The sequence below is a fragment of the Chaetura pelagica genome, unplaced genomic scaffold (genome assembly GCF_000747805.2).
Source record: "Chaetura pelagica isolate M959 unplaced genomic scaffold, ChaPel_1.0 scaffold232, whole genome shotgun sequence".
Classification (NCBI taxonomy): domain Eukaryota; kingdom Metazoa; phylum Chordata; class Aves; order Apodiformes; family Apodidae; genus Chaetura; species Chaetura pelagica.
The window spans coordinates 863909-878614 of record NW_009952441.1 but is presented as its reverse complement, the minus strand read 5'-3'; the positions used below and the strand labels follow the sequence as shown (position 1 = coordinate 878614).

Sequence of the window (14706 nt, the reverse complement as noted above, 5' to 3'; positions counted from 1 at the left end):
CAGCACGGGCTGCCGAGGCCGCTGGACCCGGCCCTGCTGCGGTTCCTGCGCTGCCTGCGCCCGGAGCCCACACAGGCCTCGTCCTCTGCTCCTGTAGCTCCTGTGCCCACTGGGCAGACACCACTGACTGCTGCAAGCCGGGCACCAGCTCCTCCTGAGCTGAAAGTCTTCCAGAGGACTTTGCTGAAATCATTTCGCTATCAAGTGCCTGAGAGGAGGTTGGAGTGAGATGGGGGTCAAGCTCTTCTCCCAGGGAACAAGTGATAGAACAAGATGAAACGGCCTCAAGTTGTGCCAGGGGAAGTTTAGATTGGATCTTTTTGGAACCATTTATTTCCCGAAAAGGGCTGTCGGGCCCTGGCCCAGGCTGCCCAGGGCAGGGGTGGAGTCCCCATCCCTGGAGGGATTTCAGAGCCATGTAGATGTGGTGCTGAGGGACACGAGTTAACGGTGGCCTTGGCAGGGCTGCATTAATGGTTGGACTTGATGGTCCAAAAGGGCTTTTCCAACCCAAATAATTCTGTGATTCTGTCATTCCACTGGCAGGTAACATTTCCTTGTGGCAACCCCACTGTCTGCACTTTCTGAAGTGACAGCAACGCAAGGAGGGGTGACCACCCTCCAGTGTGCCAGGGCTGAGTCTTGTGTGCCCCAATTTCACAAAAAAATTCCTCCCTGAAGGGAGGTGAGGAGCACCTGGACAGCAGCTCTTTGGAGAGCTGACTCTGCAAATGTTACCTGAGTAAAAAATGAAGCAAAGGGAAGGAGCATGAGGCAGACCTGGAGCTGCAGCTGGAGACCTTCCATGGACAGTTTCCCCTGAGAAGAGAGCGAGCTACTCCTGTGCTGGCACTACAGAACCAAACCATTTGGGAAGCATCCAGAGGAAAAAAAATGAGACTGTGCTAGAATCACCTCCTGTCTGAGTAACAGAGGAAACAAAGGCTTTCTGAGAAGGTGCTACTAACAGATGGTCTGTGGCAGGGAAGCCAGAAACAGATTAGAAAGGGGAGCAACAAGAGCTGGAGTGGTTGGGGATGGAGCAGGTGGCTGCAGCACCTTTGGGGGACACAGGGATTCACTGCAGGCTGGCAAGACTAGACAACCCCAAAATCCCAGATGCTCCAGGCACTGCAGCAGCTGCCAAGGACTCAGGGACAGGTCACCCTGTGGCCAAGGACTGCTGTCATTGCCGATACAAGCAGGTGGCACGAGAGCATTCTCCTCATGGTCAAGACCCAATCTCAGTGCCTCTGCCTGTCCTCATGTCCAGAGCCAGCTTCTGCTGCCCAGTGGTCCTGCAGCCACCGTGGCATTATCCTGGGTTTCCCCCAACAGCACATGGACCAGTGGGAATGCTAGTGGCAGGCAGAGCTCCTGAGTGACAGCCCGTCCCCAGGACTGACTGCACATCCAAAACTGGGGGAAATGTCTCTGGAATCAGTCACAGGAGCAAAGAGCAGGGCACCACCACCTCGTGCATCTGTCCCCATGGAAGCTCACTGGTCCCATCCAGCCATGCCTGAAGCCAGTTGGCTTGGGGAGGCCTTTTGGCTGTGAAGAACTTTTACAGAGTCCCAAAAAGGGCACAGCACGAATGGCAACGCAGAATGAGGGTAAAAGTGAAGAAAAAGGGAGCTAAAATCCTCCCCACTGGTGGCTCAGCCAGCCTGGGGTAAACATCTATAGCAATGTCATGACTTAAGACATGGACTCTGTCTTGACCACAAGTAAAAGGGGAGCTGGAGAGGCTTCTATGCACAAGGAAGTGGTAGATAAATGACCACTGAGCTGCTTGTGCATTTTCATTTGCTTTTGTGATTTTTTAACATTTTATGCCTTTCACTTTGGATAAACAAGCAGTTTTGATGCTGGGTCTGGGCAGGTTTCCTGGGGGATTCTGTGCTCAAGCTCTCTAGATCCTTTCCACATGTCAGTTTGGCCTGAAAGGGGAAACTCCAGCGGAGCCTGTGGTGGAAACAGTGAGCAGGATCCGAGCTGTGGAAGTGCTGATCCTCAAAGCCTGGGACAGGCTCCCAGGGCAGGATCCCTGTCTGCTTCTTTTCACACATTTTTCCCTAGTGCTGGTAGCTGCTGCTTGGCAGGCAGAGGGGGAGTCTTGTCTGGCCCAGTCAGGGATCGGGATGAGCTGAGGAGCAGCCGGGGACGTGACCGAGATGGCACCTCCATGAGTCCATGTGATGTGGCAGCATGTTCTACACACATCTTGGTTTTGCAGTTAAACAAAATAAATACAACTAAAATACACAAAAATCCTCACCAACTAACACTGCAAAAGGAGACTCCCCGTGAAAAATTGCGTGTTCTCTGTAATTAAGGTGTTTTCTCTTTTTACAATGAAGTTCTCTCCCTGCATGAGCAGTTGGGTAGCAGCAGGTGTGAGGGGGAAGGAGTCCAAACCAGGATCCTGGGGACAAATTAGCAGGTGCATGTGCAATATTGCTCATCCCATTTGCAATTTTTGAGCCCATGTAGGTGTTTTATTTTCTAACCGTGTTAGGAAGACTGTCAGAAAATAATTAGGCTCTGTCAACAGCTCCCCTAGTCCCAGATTACTGCTTCCTGACTCATTAGAGCTGCTGAGGTTGGCAGGAAACTTGTTTTATGGTAATTTCTGTTAGTGGTGTCCCGGGAGAAGAGACAACAGGGAGCGCGTGACAGCGGCCGTTACCTTCGGCCTCGTGATGGAGGCACCGGGTGGCTCCAGCTGCCTGGATTGCCACATGGCACAACTGCTGCTGGGAGACACCAGAGGCTCCACATCCTTGTGCTGGAGCTGGGAATGGGGTGACTGGGATCCCAGGCTTTGGGACCAGGAGCTGGTGTGTGTGATTTGCTGCTTTCCTGGGTACTTTACTGGTTCTTAAGGGTTTTTAAAAGAGAAAAAGGGCCCATTTAAAAGCGATTAAAGAAATGGGTCTTCCCATTCCATCCCAGGCACAAAGCCATGGTAGCATCTCTGCACCAAACTGCGTCCAAATCCAGGGGGCATCTGTGGTCCCACTGCGTCACAGCCCCCTCGGAGGACACAGGGGGTGTCTGTTGTGCTCGGCTACACAAACCAGGTTGGTGATTCCTCTGCACATCTTGTCCGAGTTAAACATTTTGTCCCCTTTGTCAGTCGTCCTCACTAAAAATTAACTCCCTACAGAATGGTGTCATTGCCAAGAAAACCTTCGTGTCACCAGCTGGCGGGGAGCTCAGCACTGCTGAGACCCTGAAGCCCTGAATTCCCAAAATCCTGCCTGTCCCAGGCAAGCAGGGCAGGGTGCTGGGGGCTGCCTGTGCCCACAGGGGAGTGACAGTCCCCAGCACCATCCTTCCCAGCACCAGGAGCTGCAGGTTTTCTCCTTCCCCAGAGGCAGCAGCCCCAGTTCAGCCCCAGCCGTGGCCTCCCTGGTGGAGGGGAACTGTCACAACTCTTCTCGGGTGCTGCTGCTCTGCAGTGTCTGAGCATCCCACAGAGCTGGACTCCAGCCTGGGCTCTGCAGAGCCTGGCCAGGGCGTGTCCCACCAGCTCTGGGGCCACTGCAGCCACACAGGGAATTTGGCCCCGAGATAACAATCCTGCTCCTGCAAGAAGCTGCGCCGGCGCTGTGGACCCCGTGGCCAGGACCTGATCCAGGGGTGCACCTATGGGCTGGTTTTCCCCCCAGAGCTCTGGGTATGGCTTGGAAATCAACACAAGATGGTATTTATGCTAATTATGCTTTGAATCAGTGAAGAAGGGAAATAAGAAGCTGCTCATGAGCATGCAGAGGTAGAGGGAATGGCACAAGCACATGGCACCGTGTGACAGCAGTGGTGGCTTTGGCTGGTGCCACAGCAGCTGCTGGGGACAGAGCTGGGAAGATAGAGAAGGACCAACCACAGCCATCAGGATGTCTGAAGGCACTTGCTTCTCCAGCTGGTGCTTCTTTTGAGGAAGTATGAAAAAATCCTCTTTAATGTAAAAATAGTCATTGGAGGGGAAAAGAAATACAGCACTAACTGGAGAGTTACTGATGGAGAACAATTACAATTCAAGCACTGGCCAGTTTCATTAGAGATGAAGACAGGAGGGTGCAGACAGACCAAGACAGGCCATTGCTGCATCACCTCCTCGGGTGACTTTCCTCCTGCCCTGAACTGCCCCAGTGCCCCTTCCCCAGCAAAGGGCTGGGGCTGAGCTGTGGGACTGACAAGAGGTGCCAGAGCACTTGGACTCCCCTAATTTTTTATCATCCCTCTCTGGGACTCCCTGCAAATTTTCCTTCGTGCTTGGAGAATCCAGCCTGTACTTGGTATTGACCCCACAGTACTTGGAAGCAGATTTAAAAGTACTTCAGAAGTCTTCTCTTTATTTCTGTGTATTTTGGATCCAATTCCTCTTGATCAAAGATAAATAAAGTTTACAGCTAAACAGCTCTTGCCAAGAAAATAATTCCCAACCCTCTTCCATAATTTCTTACAAGCACACCAAGGATGTCTTGTCCTGTGGCCACAGGATCTCCTTCCCAGACCACAGAACAGCTTCAGCACCCAGGAACCTCACAAGGGATGGGATGCTGAGGGGACTTGTGAATTATCCAACACTGGTTACCAAGTGCCCCCTGCCCCAAAACCTCCATTTCCATCCCAGGTAATGGCCTGTTTTCCCTAGATTACTTCAGCTGAAAATCTAGGACCAAAGCAGAGAAGGTTTCCAGTGACTTCTCCTGGCCCTTTGATCAAGTCAGTGGCTGCCAGTTCATTGCCTTGCTGCTCTCTTGCTCCCTCCTGGAATGATCTGACCAGGTTCTACTGCCCTGAGGCTGCTGCAACTACCATGAGAGCCACAATTAGGCAAATTGTTAAGAGGCAGATTCTGCTGATGCCTGTGGGAGCGGGATGGTACCTTCTTTCATAAGTATACATGTAAATAAGAGGTGAGTTTCATGGTCTCTTTCATCTTTTCATTGAAAACAACCCTCCAACATACTCTTCTTGTGGTGAAGAGCCAATGCTCCCATATGCTGCCAGAGCATAGCTGGTGGCATGGGATGATTGAAAGTCCCTTTAGAATTGGGGGAAAGTGGGAAAGGCTGGATAGAACCAGCAGCTGCTGAGGCAAGAGCAGACCTCAAGCTGGAGAAGCAGGATAGCCCTTAGCAATGTAAATACAGCAACTGCTGGCAGAGGGATCTGCATTTCAAACAGGCAGCTGTGGGACAGGAGAAGGGCTGCATAACCCTAAGTAACTGCAGACTTAATAACAATCCACATTTAATCACCAAATAGTTCAGGAAACCCCATTCACCCCAACAGCACAGTTCCACCAGCATCCCTGAGGCAGCCAGAATATGGCTGGTAACTGTGGAAGCTGCCTCTGTGCTTGCAGTCACAGCTCTTCACTCAGCTCCTTCTCCAAAGCACCTGAAGGAAGCAAAGTGCAGGCCCAGCTTCCCCTTCCCTGGGAGCTTTCTGGTGGGGGGGAAGGCAAGACAGCACCTGCATTGTATGCTAAGTTCAGCCTAAGGACAGAGATTTGGAATTGTCTGCCTTAATCCTCACATAAACAAGCTTTGTTAATGCCTCCTGTGTTGACTGAGCAGTTTCACACCTGTGGGACCCATCACTCAGCCAGCCTGAAGAGGAGTGAGAAGAGGCAGGACCCCAGCAGACCACTTCCCTCCTTTGATCATCAGAACGGATGATCAGAGCTTTGCTGTAACACTGGCATTGGGGAGCAGTGTCCCAGCAGTGTTGTACAGCACCCCTGAAGGGTATCAGGGACCCAGACACAAGTTCCCTTTATTTAGCAGATCCCAAAGCCACAGACCAATGTGCTGGAAGAGCTGGAAAACATCATGTCTCAGAGCGTGAAGCACACCTTACACACCTGCACACGGCTGGAGGTGGCTACCTGGTACACAGCAACAGGAGAGAGAAATACCCTCCTCTGCTCCAAGACAAATCCACCATCATCTCTAAACGGATTTCTTCTCCCTTTTCATTTTGAGAGAAGAGACAGGATTTGTTTGTTTCCCCCCCATCTGGTGCACATTTGTAGTAAGTGAGAACAAGGTCTGTTTCCAATACATGGTCTGGACCAAGACCTCAGGGAGAGAGAAAACCCTGCATGTTGGGAAGCCACGTGTCAGCTCCCGCTCCTGGCACGGCCGCACGCAGCACAAAAGCACTCAAACAAACCAGGATTCAAGGTATAAATTGCTTCACAGAATATACATCTTAAAGGGACAAGTACAAGTAGTACAAATTGAACAGAATTGCTTTTAAAATCCATGTATTTGTTTAACCGTTAAAAACAGACACGTACAGCAAGAGGTAGCCAAGCTAACAGCTTCCTGCTGCCCCAGTTAGTGTTGCCTGCATGCACTGGGAAAGTTACCGCGGAACCGAATCTCCCGACATCTTTTCTGGAAAGGACTGCAGACAACTTGCAGTTTATTTCTGCCAGCGCTGTGAGGAGGACAGGGGGACACCCACAGGCCCACCAGCAGCTGTGTCATCTTGTCTGGCTTAACAAAAAGGCATTGAAAGGAAAAGGCTTGTCTGGGGTTGACTTCAGAGAGCAAGAGAGCAAGAGAGCGCGAGGGAGCGGCGCACGAGCACGCACACACGAGGGAGACCACACTGAAATGTCAGAGAATACTGGGAAGTTGACTTGCCCCACCACCACGAGAGGGAAGGGCGACAGGCTGGTGGGTCCCAGAGTTAGGAGAGAGTTTGGTATTAGCTTGGTCCCATGGATATCAACATCACTTGACAGACTCAGAAGCTGAAAGCGAGGCAGGAAGGGTTAAGGGAAGCAGAACTCCAGGTGCTGCATGCATGCACTGTCCCTCACACCCTCCATTTTAGGCTCTCTGAGGTCCCAGCAAGGTCAGTTCAGGAGGTTCTCCCATCCAGCATGTAATAGCGATACATTAATCCTAGGACCAGCGCTCCGACGATGGGGATTAGCCACGTTGACCAGAAACTGCAGGGAGAAAAACAAAACATACAACATAAAGCATCAAGTTAATAATTCGTTTAAGATGTTCATCGCTTCTGACAGGTCTGTTTCCATCTGGGGATCTCTTGGAACCACTGCCCTCAGCTCCAGCCGCCCCGCGCTCCGGTCTCTGCCCCTGCCCGAGGCCCCTCTGCCTGCAGGGGCCCAGCTGAACTGCTGACGTCCCCAGCCTGGCACACACAGAAACCAATTTGGGGTTTTTGTTGCTGGTTGGGTTTTTGTGTTTTGTTTTGTTTTTTTCCTGAAATAAGTCAGACTGTAATTTGTGCTATACAAACAGCTGAGTTGACTCAAGGCTGCAAATTGCTACAGCCACCCCACAATAAATCTGCCTCACTCCCAGACCAGAGGCCACAGGATCACCTTTAGCAGCCCCCTTAGCAGAAAAGTTCTGCCTCAGCTCCCAGTGCCCAGGGCCCTGTTCTGCTGGGAGGATTCCTGCATTTTATACTAAACAGGGCTGGTCATGGTAAACATCCTCCAAAAAAATGCACAACCCACCCTGGCTGCTACCTCGGTGTGCTGCAGCTTGGCCACTTATTTTGGGCTCTGCTGCCTGAAGGACAGCACAGTAACATCCTTGGGGTTTTTTCCCCCTGCCCATTAGAGTTAAAATGCAGTTTTACAGAGAGTCTTGAGCCCTCAATTTCTTATTCTTATTTTAAGAGGATACTATACCTTGATTGGCCTGAGGATGTCACACTTGGATCCTGAAGGAGGAAAGAGGGAGTTAGCAGAGGGAATAAAAAGAACACTACCACATTTAACAAGTGCTAATAAGACTAACAAGACTGAACATGTGATTACAGATACAGAGGAAAAATAACCCTCCCCCAACAGCCTCTGTCACTAGTGTGGACGTTTCTGGGGATGTTTGCCCTCATCCTCACCTCCACATTCTTTCCATCTATCCAATCCCTCCCCTGTCATCAGCGTCCTACTGGAACTTGCCCCCCTCTGGAGGACAGGCCATGCTCAGCACCTCACCACGTGGTCTGTGTTAGACACAGGATGCTAAAGATGGACACTCCTGTGGGGACCTGCCTCTCAGGCCTGCACATGTACAGCTGGGTTTTGTGTGGTTCTCCCCATTTATTGTTACACTACTGACTTTATCTCTTGCTGCTATTTTAGATTATACTTGGGCCTGCCCTTTAATCAGATGTTGTACAGTGGAGAAATACCTCAGCTGTACAGAACTCACTGGCCTTTCTCCTCAGAAGAGAAAAATATTTGAAGAAAAAAATTACTGCTATCCAAGGGAGCTGCTCAGATTACTGCTTATTTCCATGCAGATTGCAGGCACGTGGTTCTTTTCATAAAAAGGGGTTGAACCAAACAATACATTTTAGGGTGAATACCCAAATAATCAGTTGGTCCTGTGTTAGCAGCAGTGTTAGGACTTGGGAGTCTTGCCAAATTTACTATCAAACACCTACTAAAGGATGCTTTCTATATGGTGCTATGGCAGAAGGGAATCTGGTTTGGAAAGCCAAGTGTTGCTTTAACTAGAAAAGAATGCAAAACATGTATTTGCTGATTGTTCTGAGAATCATCCCAGTTGAAAAGTGTGGACATCTGACTCTCTTTACACTGGAAAGAGAGTAAATTTTGGTTGCACATTAGGAAGAAGTTCTTCACTGTGAGGGTGGTGAGACCCTGTCCCAGGTTGCCCAGAAAAGCTGTGGCTGCCCCATCCCTGGCAGTGTTGAAGGGCAGGTTGGATGGGGCTTGGAGCAACCTGGGCTGGGGGAAGGTGTCCCTGTCCATGGCAGGGGGGTTGGAACCAGATGATCTTTAAAAGTCCCTTCCAACCCAAATAATTCTGTTTCTACATGGGCTTCACCCAGCCTGAGTTACTGTTTCTGTGGCTGACACAGCACACAGACACTCCCAAGGGCCCCAGTTACCACACGCTCTGTTGACAGTTCCCCTCGATTCCTGCCTCTCTGCATGTGTCCCAGCTTTGAACAGCCCCTAATGAAAGCTCCGTTGAAGGCAGAGCTGTGCCTGGCCCAAGCCTCCAAGCCAGGTGAGAAGAGCAGCCAGCTGCCCAGCACGTGTTCACCCCTCAGATGGATTCTGTTTATTACCACTTCCCTCCCCCAGCCATTTCCAAAGCATTTTTGCAACACTATGCCCTGTTCTAATCCAGGAGTACCTGAGTTTTAAGCAACACCACTGATTACTAGGGTAGTTAACAGAGAATTCTTGTTCCAGGGCCAGCCCCACAGTGGCTGTGCCTGTCTCCAGGCTTGGATGCAACAACACAAACAGCTCAGTGCTCAGGACACGGTGAGAACACAAAAAAGTGGTCTGTGGCTCAAGGGGTAGAAATAACATCACTGATGTCAGGGGAGAGAGGTACAAACACTTCTAATTTCACACTGAGGTGACTGCTGAGCTTCAGAACAAAAACAAAGGTATAATTTGCTTGGAATATTTAGTCATTACTGCAGCTTGTGTAAACATACAGCCAAAAGCACCAGTGGGAAAAGAAAAAGAGTATGACAACTTTGTTGATTTGTGAGTGTAATATCATTTCCACAGCATTAAAATGGAAAAGTAAGACACTAACAGCTTACCTTAGAACCCTCCTTTTTACGATCATGCTGTCAAGGAAATAAAAAAAAGGAGAAATAAAGATAAGCACTGAGTTCAAGAGCAGCCTGCAGTCTTTACGAGGGAATTGTTCTGTACATAGTCCCCATTGTAGGGGTGATTGCCTGGACTGGGTTTTCAAAGGAGTTGTTCCTCCAGCACCCACAGGCAGGGAGCAGGTGTTTGTGTGTGATCTCTCACCCTCCTGAACTCTAAATTACAAGGCACAGGGAAGTTATAGCACCAGCTAAGGAGGGAGCTGAATAGATTAGAATCGTTAAGTGCCCCAGTTTAATTGTAGAGAGAAATCTGTTCTGAATGGTGGAAAGAGAAGCCTCCTTTAGTTCTGCCCCTCACCAGAGATCCCCTTTCCTCAACAGAAATCCTGGACAACACAGAGATTGCCTAAAACCCCTCACTACTAATTTTGCAAGACACACCTGGTGTTTGCATTTAGTGGGTTACACAAAGGAGCCCCCCTTTGCAGGGTCCCAGCCCGTGCCTGGAGGCAGCCGCCGTGCTTACCGGGTGGATCTCCCCGATGTAGTACTGCTTCAGCATCTCCCTGGCATCTGTGGAGTGCCCAACGTCTTCAAAGCTCTCTGTGGCATCTCTACCAGCTTGTTCGAGCAGGACTTCTTCTCCACCCGGATGCTGGAAGAGGAGGCTTCATGTAAGCAAAGGGCTAGATGCCAAAAAGGCAGGGAGAGCACCAGCAGCCTGCCTTCCAGCCTCTTCACACCAGCTACATCAATAACATCTCCCAGAGATTCAATTCCCCAACCCCTCCTTCAGGAATTCAGAGAACAACGTGTGCTGTGTAAGAAAAACCCTTCCAAAGAGGTGAATCCCCAAGGTAGAGAGGGAAGCAGAGCTTTGTCCCCCACAGCCAAGCCACCCCTCCTGTGATCCCATAAGAGATTTGGGTACAGAATTTCCACAAAAGAAAGGGCATCCTTGTCCAGCTTTTCAGGGGCTTCACTGCATCCACCAGGCTCCCTTGCTTGCAGAGCAGCCTCTCCTGCACAACTTCCTCTTTAAGAACTTTCCTAAGGCAACCAACTGCTAGTGAAGCACAACACAGCACTGCCTTCACCCTGTGGCTGCCCCATCCCTGGCAGTGTTGAAGGGCAGGTTGGATGGGGCTTGGAGCAACCTGGGCTGGTAGGAGTTGTCCCTGCCCATGCAGGGGGGTGGGACTGGATGATCTTTAAGGTTCCTTCCAACCCAAACTGTTCTGGGATTCTATGACACCAGTGGAGGAATTTTGTTGTTCTCCTTCAGGCACTACAAATGAAACCATGACTTGGCTGGCAGCCCCTCTGCAGGGAACTGTGCAGTGAGGAGCGGAGAAGAACAGAAGTTACCACAAAAGCACCAAATCCACAGGACACTCCACAAGGACACTGGCATTTCTGTTGATGAGAGACTGTCACAGACCACTGCCAAATCAAGGGGAATGAACTGACACAAAGACCTGGTGCAGTTCTGCTCCCCTTGATGGGCTGGGCTCTCCTCTAGTACTGTCAGTACCATAATTCCAGGAACAGCCTGACAGCGGGAAGCACTACCCACAAAGCCAGCAAAGTACAATCTCTTTACTGTGTGAATGTGAGCAAATAGTTCAAACTATCAGCTAATCCAGTTAAACCATTAAGTGGGCAGGCTCCTGAGTGCACACAGGGACTAACCCAGCTTTCCGGAGCAACAAGCAACAGGCACTGAAGGTGCTAGCTGGGACAAGGAGACTTGTTCTCTGCTGCCTGAAATGGTTCCAGCAGCTACAGGAGCTGGAGAAAAGGCATTGGACTCAATTTCAGATCCAAGGAGTAACACACCTGCTTCTCTCCATAATACCCTTTCCTTCCCACAGGCACAGGGCAGTTGTCACTGCTCCTCTTACTTCAGCTCAGCTGGTTTTGCTGCCAAAAGTCTCAATATTCCCACTCAGCTCTCACACCTCACTCCAAACACGCTCACTATGGACACAGTAAGAGCACTGCTGTTCACTCCTGTGAGCTGGGGCAGCCAGCTCTGCAATCCTCAGATCACAGCCCTTCATTCAGAATAAATCCCTTTATTGTCCAGGTATTGTAACAAAATCAACAGGCAGTTTTCTCAGCAGCCACAAAGGGCAAAGTCTGTGGTCTCAGGAGACGGCTGGGGGCAGCCAGGCTCTGCACTGCCAGGGCTGTGAAGCAGAGAGGGGCCCCTGCTGCCACTGCTCCCACCCCAACCCTTGGGCTCCCTCAATCTCAGACAGCTCAGGGGCTGCCCCAGCAGAACAGCCACCCTACAGAAAAGGAGAAGGAAGCAATGGTCACAGCTGGGGAGGCGGGACTGAGCTCCTGACAGGGCCGGACACGTTTCTCTGCCCAGGGCAAGAACAGGAACACAGGCTGCAGCCAGAGATCACCCCGAGATCCCTCCTGCCCCTTCAGCTCACATCCCCAGGCCTGGCTGCAGTGGCAGGGTGCTGTGTGTTGTCCATGCACATCACTCAGAGCAACTGCCCAATTCTCAGAACACTTGCACAGATCCACAAGAACCAGGGGCTGAAATCCAGCCACTCACTGCAAGCCTTGTAGAAGATCTCCTCAGGGATGTCCCACCAGAAATCTCATTTCAGATGGAAAAATAATCAGAGCTTGCTTTTCCAATCACCCAGCCTACAAGGGCAGACAAAAACCTGCACTAACAGGAGAGAGTGGATGTTGGCCTCCAGTGGCATCCAGTCCCTGCACGTGGAAGAAGAACAAGCAAAGTTTCACTCCTCTACATCTCTGGGTCTGAAGCCTTTCTATGTACTTGCTAAACCCACAAGCAAGAAAAACAGTTATTTATTTATGCACATCTGTCCTCCACTGTAATCACCAAGCCAAGAGAAAAAAACAAACTTCAAACCATTTTGCCCTATAGTGTTACTGAAAGGACAGCCCAGGCCAGACAACCACGACTGCAGCCAGACAATTCTCCCCTTGTCATACCCAAGCAAATGTAAAACCAGACTGTTTACACAGGAAGTCACAAAACTGCCACAGAACTTCCCAAAGCTACAGCTCCTGCAGGAAAACATGAAAACTGGAAGTGTTGCAAACTGGGGGAAAAAAAAAAACATTACTTTGAGAGGGAATAATGGCTGAAAAAAAGTGCATATCTGAAAAGAAAGAAACAAAACCAAACCAGAGCAGTGGGGCTGAAGGCCAGTCCTGGGCAGGCTTCATAGAATCATCAGAGAATGGTTTGGGTGTGAAAGGACCTTAAAGAGCATGTAGATCCAATCCCCCCTGCATGGGCAGGGACACCTCCCACCAGCCCAGGTTGCTCCAAGCCCCATCCAACCTGCCCTTCAACACCCCCAGGGATGGGGCAGCCACAGCTTCCCTGGGAAACCTGGGCCAGGCTCTCACCACCCTCACAATGAAAACTTTCTTCCTAATGTCCAAAAGTAATGTCCCCTCTTCCAGTTTTAATCCATTCCCCTCATCCCTCCCTGCCCTTATCCCAAATCTCTCCCCAGCTTTCCTGGAGCCCCTTCAGGCATTGGAAGGTGCTCTAAGGTCTCCCTGGAGCCTTCTCCTCTCCGGGCTGAACAACCCCAGCCTGTTGCCAGAGGAGAGCTGCTCCAGCCATAGGATCACCAAGCATGCACATACCTACATGTGCAACTGGTCCCTCCCCTCAGATGGACCTGTGGGCTCTCCTGGAAAACAAACAGCTGAGCACCAGCTGAGAGTCCTTCACACCACTGCTGCTCTGAAGCACCAAACCCCCTCACCTCCACCAGGCACCATCCCACTGTCCCACATCCTTGTCTTCCCAGGTGCCCTGAGTCTCCTTCAGGTATCAAAGCCCCAAGAACATCAGCTGCTCAGTGGGCAGCTCTGCAGATCCTGCACCTGACACAGAGACATCTGCAAACTGCTGCAGGACCAACAGTGAACACTGGTGAGCACAGCAGCCAGGACCCATTTATCTTGCAAAAGTGAGATTTTTTTTTTTCATAAAACTATCAGCAGCACAGCATTGGCTACAGCAAAGCCCAGCCCAGTGAAACACTCCTTAATTTGTTGTATGAAATACCTCAGAGGCTCTCTTAAAATAAATGTTGAGGTGAAAACTCGAAGTGCAGGTCAGATCCTGAATGAAGTGTTATGGTGCTGGAGCCAACAAGCAAAAATCGATTGTGTGCAACTTGATAAATAAAACCCAAAAGCCACACAAAAAGCAACGACCTCCAGCTGTCAGGACAGGGAGAGGGAGCTGCCAGGTTATCATTCCCTCCTACCTGATAAGCCTCTGCACCTCACCCTGGCAGCTTTGCCATGTTACATTTTGACTACACAGCAGACAGGCTTTAATCAGAGGTGTCTGCAGGAAAACCAGAGCCTGACTGAGACAAGCAAAGCCAGCAAGTAGCAACAAGTGCAAGTTCCAGGAGGGGCTCTTCTCTCAGAGCTGATTCAAGCTTTCAGACATTGGTGTCATTTTAAGCTGGGGTAAAAGCCCTTTGAAACTGTGTCACTGTTTCTTCCCACCCTGTTTCCAGCTCCAAACACCAAAACTCAACCTTCTCACAACCAAAGTGAAAAGCATGGAGTCTAGAAGTAACTTTTGTCCCCAAGTCCAAGAGAACTTGAGATCACAGCAGAGCCTGCAGCCCTGCAGGCCGGTGCCCTCTGGGCACCTCTGCTCACACCAACCACCCCCGCTGTCTCCTTTAACTTCCGGGGTGTCCCGACAGACATCACAGTTACACTACTGATCTAGCACGGGACTGTTTACCCTCTGAGACCAGAAGTGAAGTCCAGTGGCTCGAGGAGAGCTGCATGTCCCATGAAAGGCACGTCTGGACACGGCTCCTCACACGGACCCCAAGGAGCAGCAGCACAAGCCGGCACTGGGGCCTGTGCCAGCACGACCTGCCACCGCCCTCCCGTTCCTTGCAGGCTCCTCTGAGCCGGGCGGGCGCTGCCCTGGGCACGCAGGCTGCCCGCACACCGGGGAGCCTCCTGGGCCCCTCCTCAGGGCCTGTGCACCCCCCTCTGGGCAGGGCCGGTCGCTGAGGCCCCGCAGCCTGGGCCAGA

At 50.9% G+C, this 14706-nt stretch overlaps 1 protein-coding gene across 1 annotated transcript in view; it reads right to left on the bottom strand.

The window, feature by feature from the left end:
- Positions 1-6891: 6891 nt before the first annotated feature.
- LOC104398369 (cytochrome b5 type B) overlaps positions 6892-14706 on the bottom strand; it is a 14107-nt gene continuing 6292 nt past the window's right edge. Inside the window, exons 2-5 of the mRNA XM_010008476.1 lie at positions 10145-10286; positions 9604-9630; positions 7697-7728; positions 6892-6982 (exon numbers count right to left, since the gene is read on the bottom strand). Of these exons, the coding sequence (XP_010006778.1) occupies positions 6892-6982; positions 7697-7728; positions 9604-9630; positions 10145-10286 (292 nt within the window). The remainder of the gene's footprint in view (positions 6983-7696; positions 7729-9603; positions 9631-10144; positions 10287-14706) is intronic.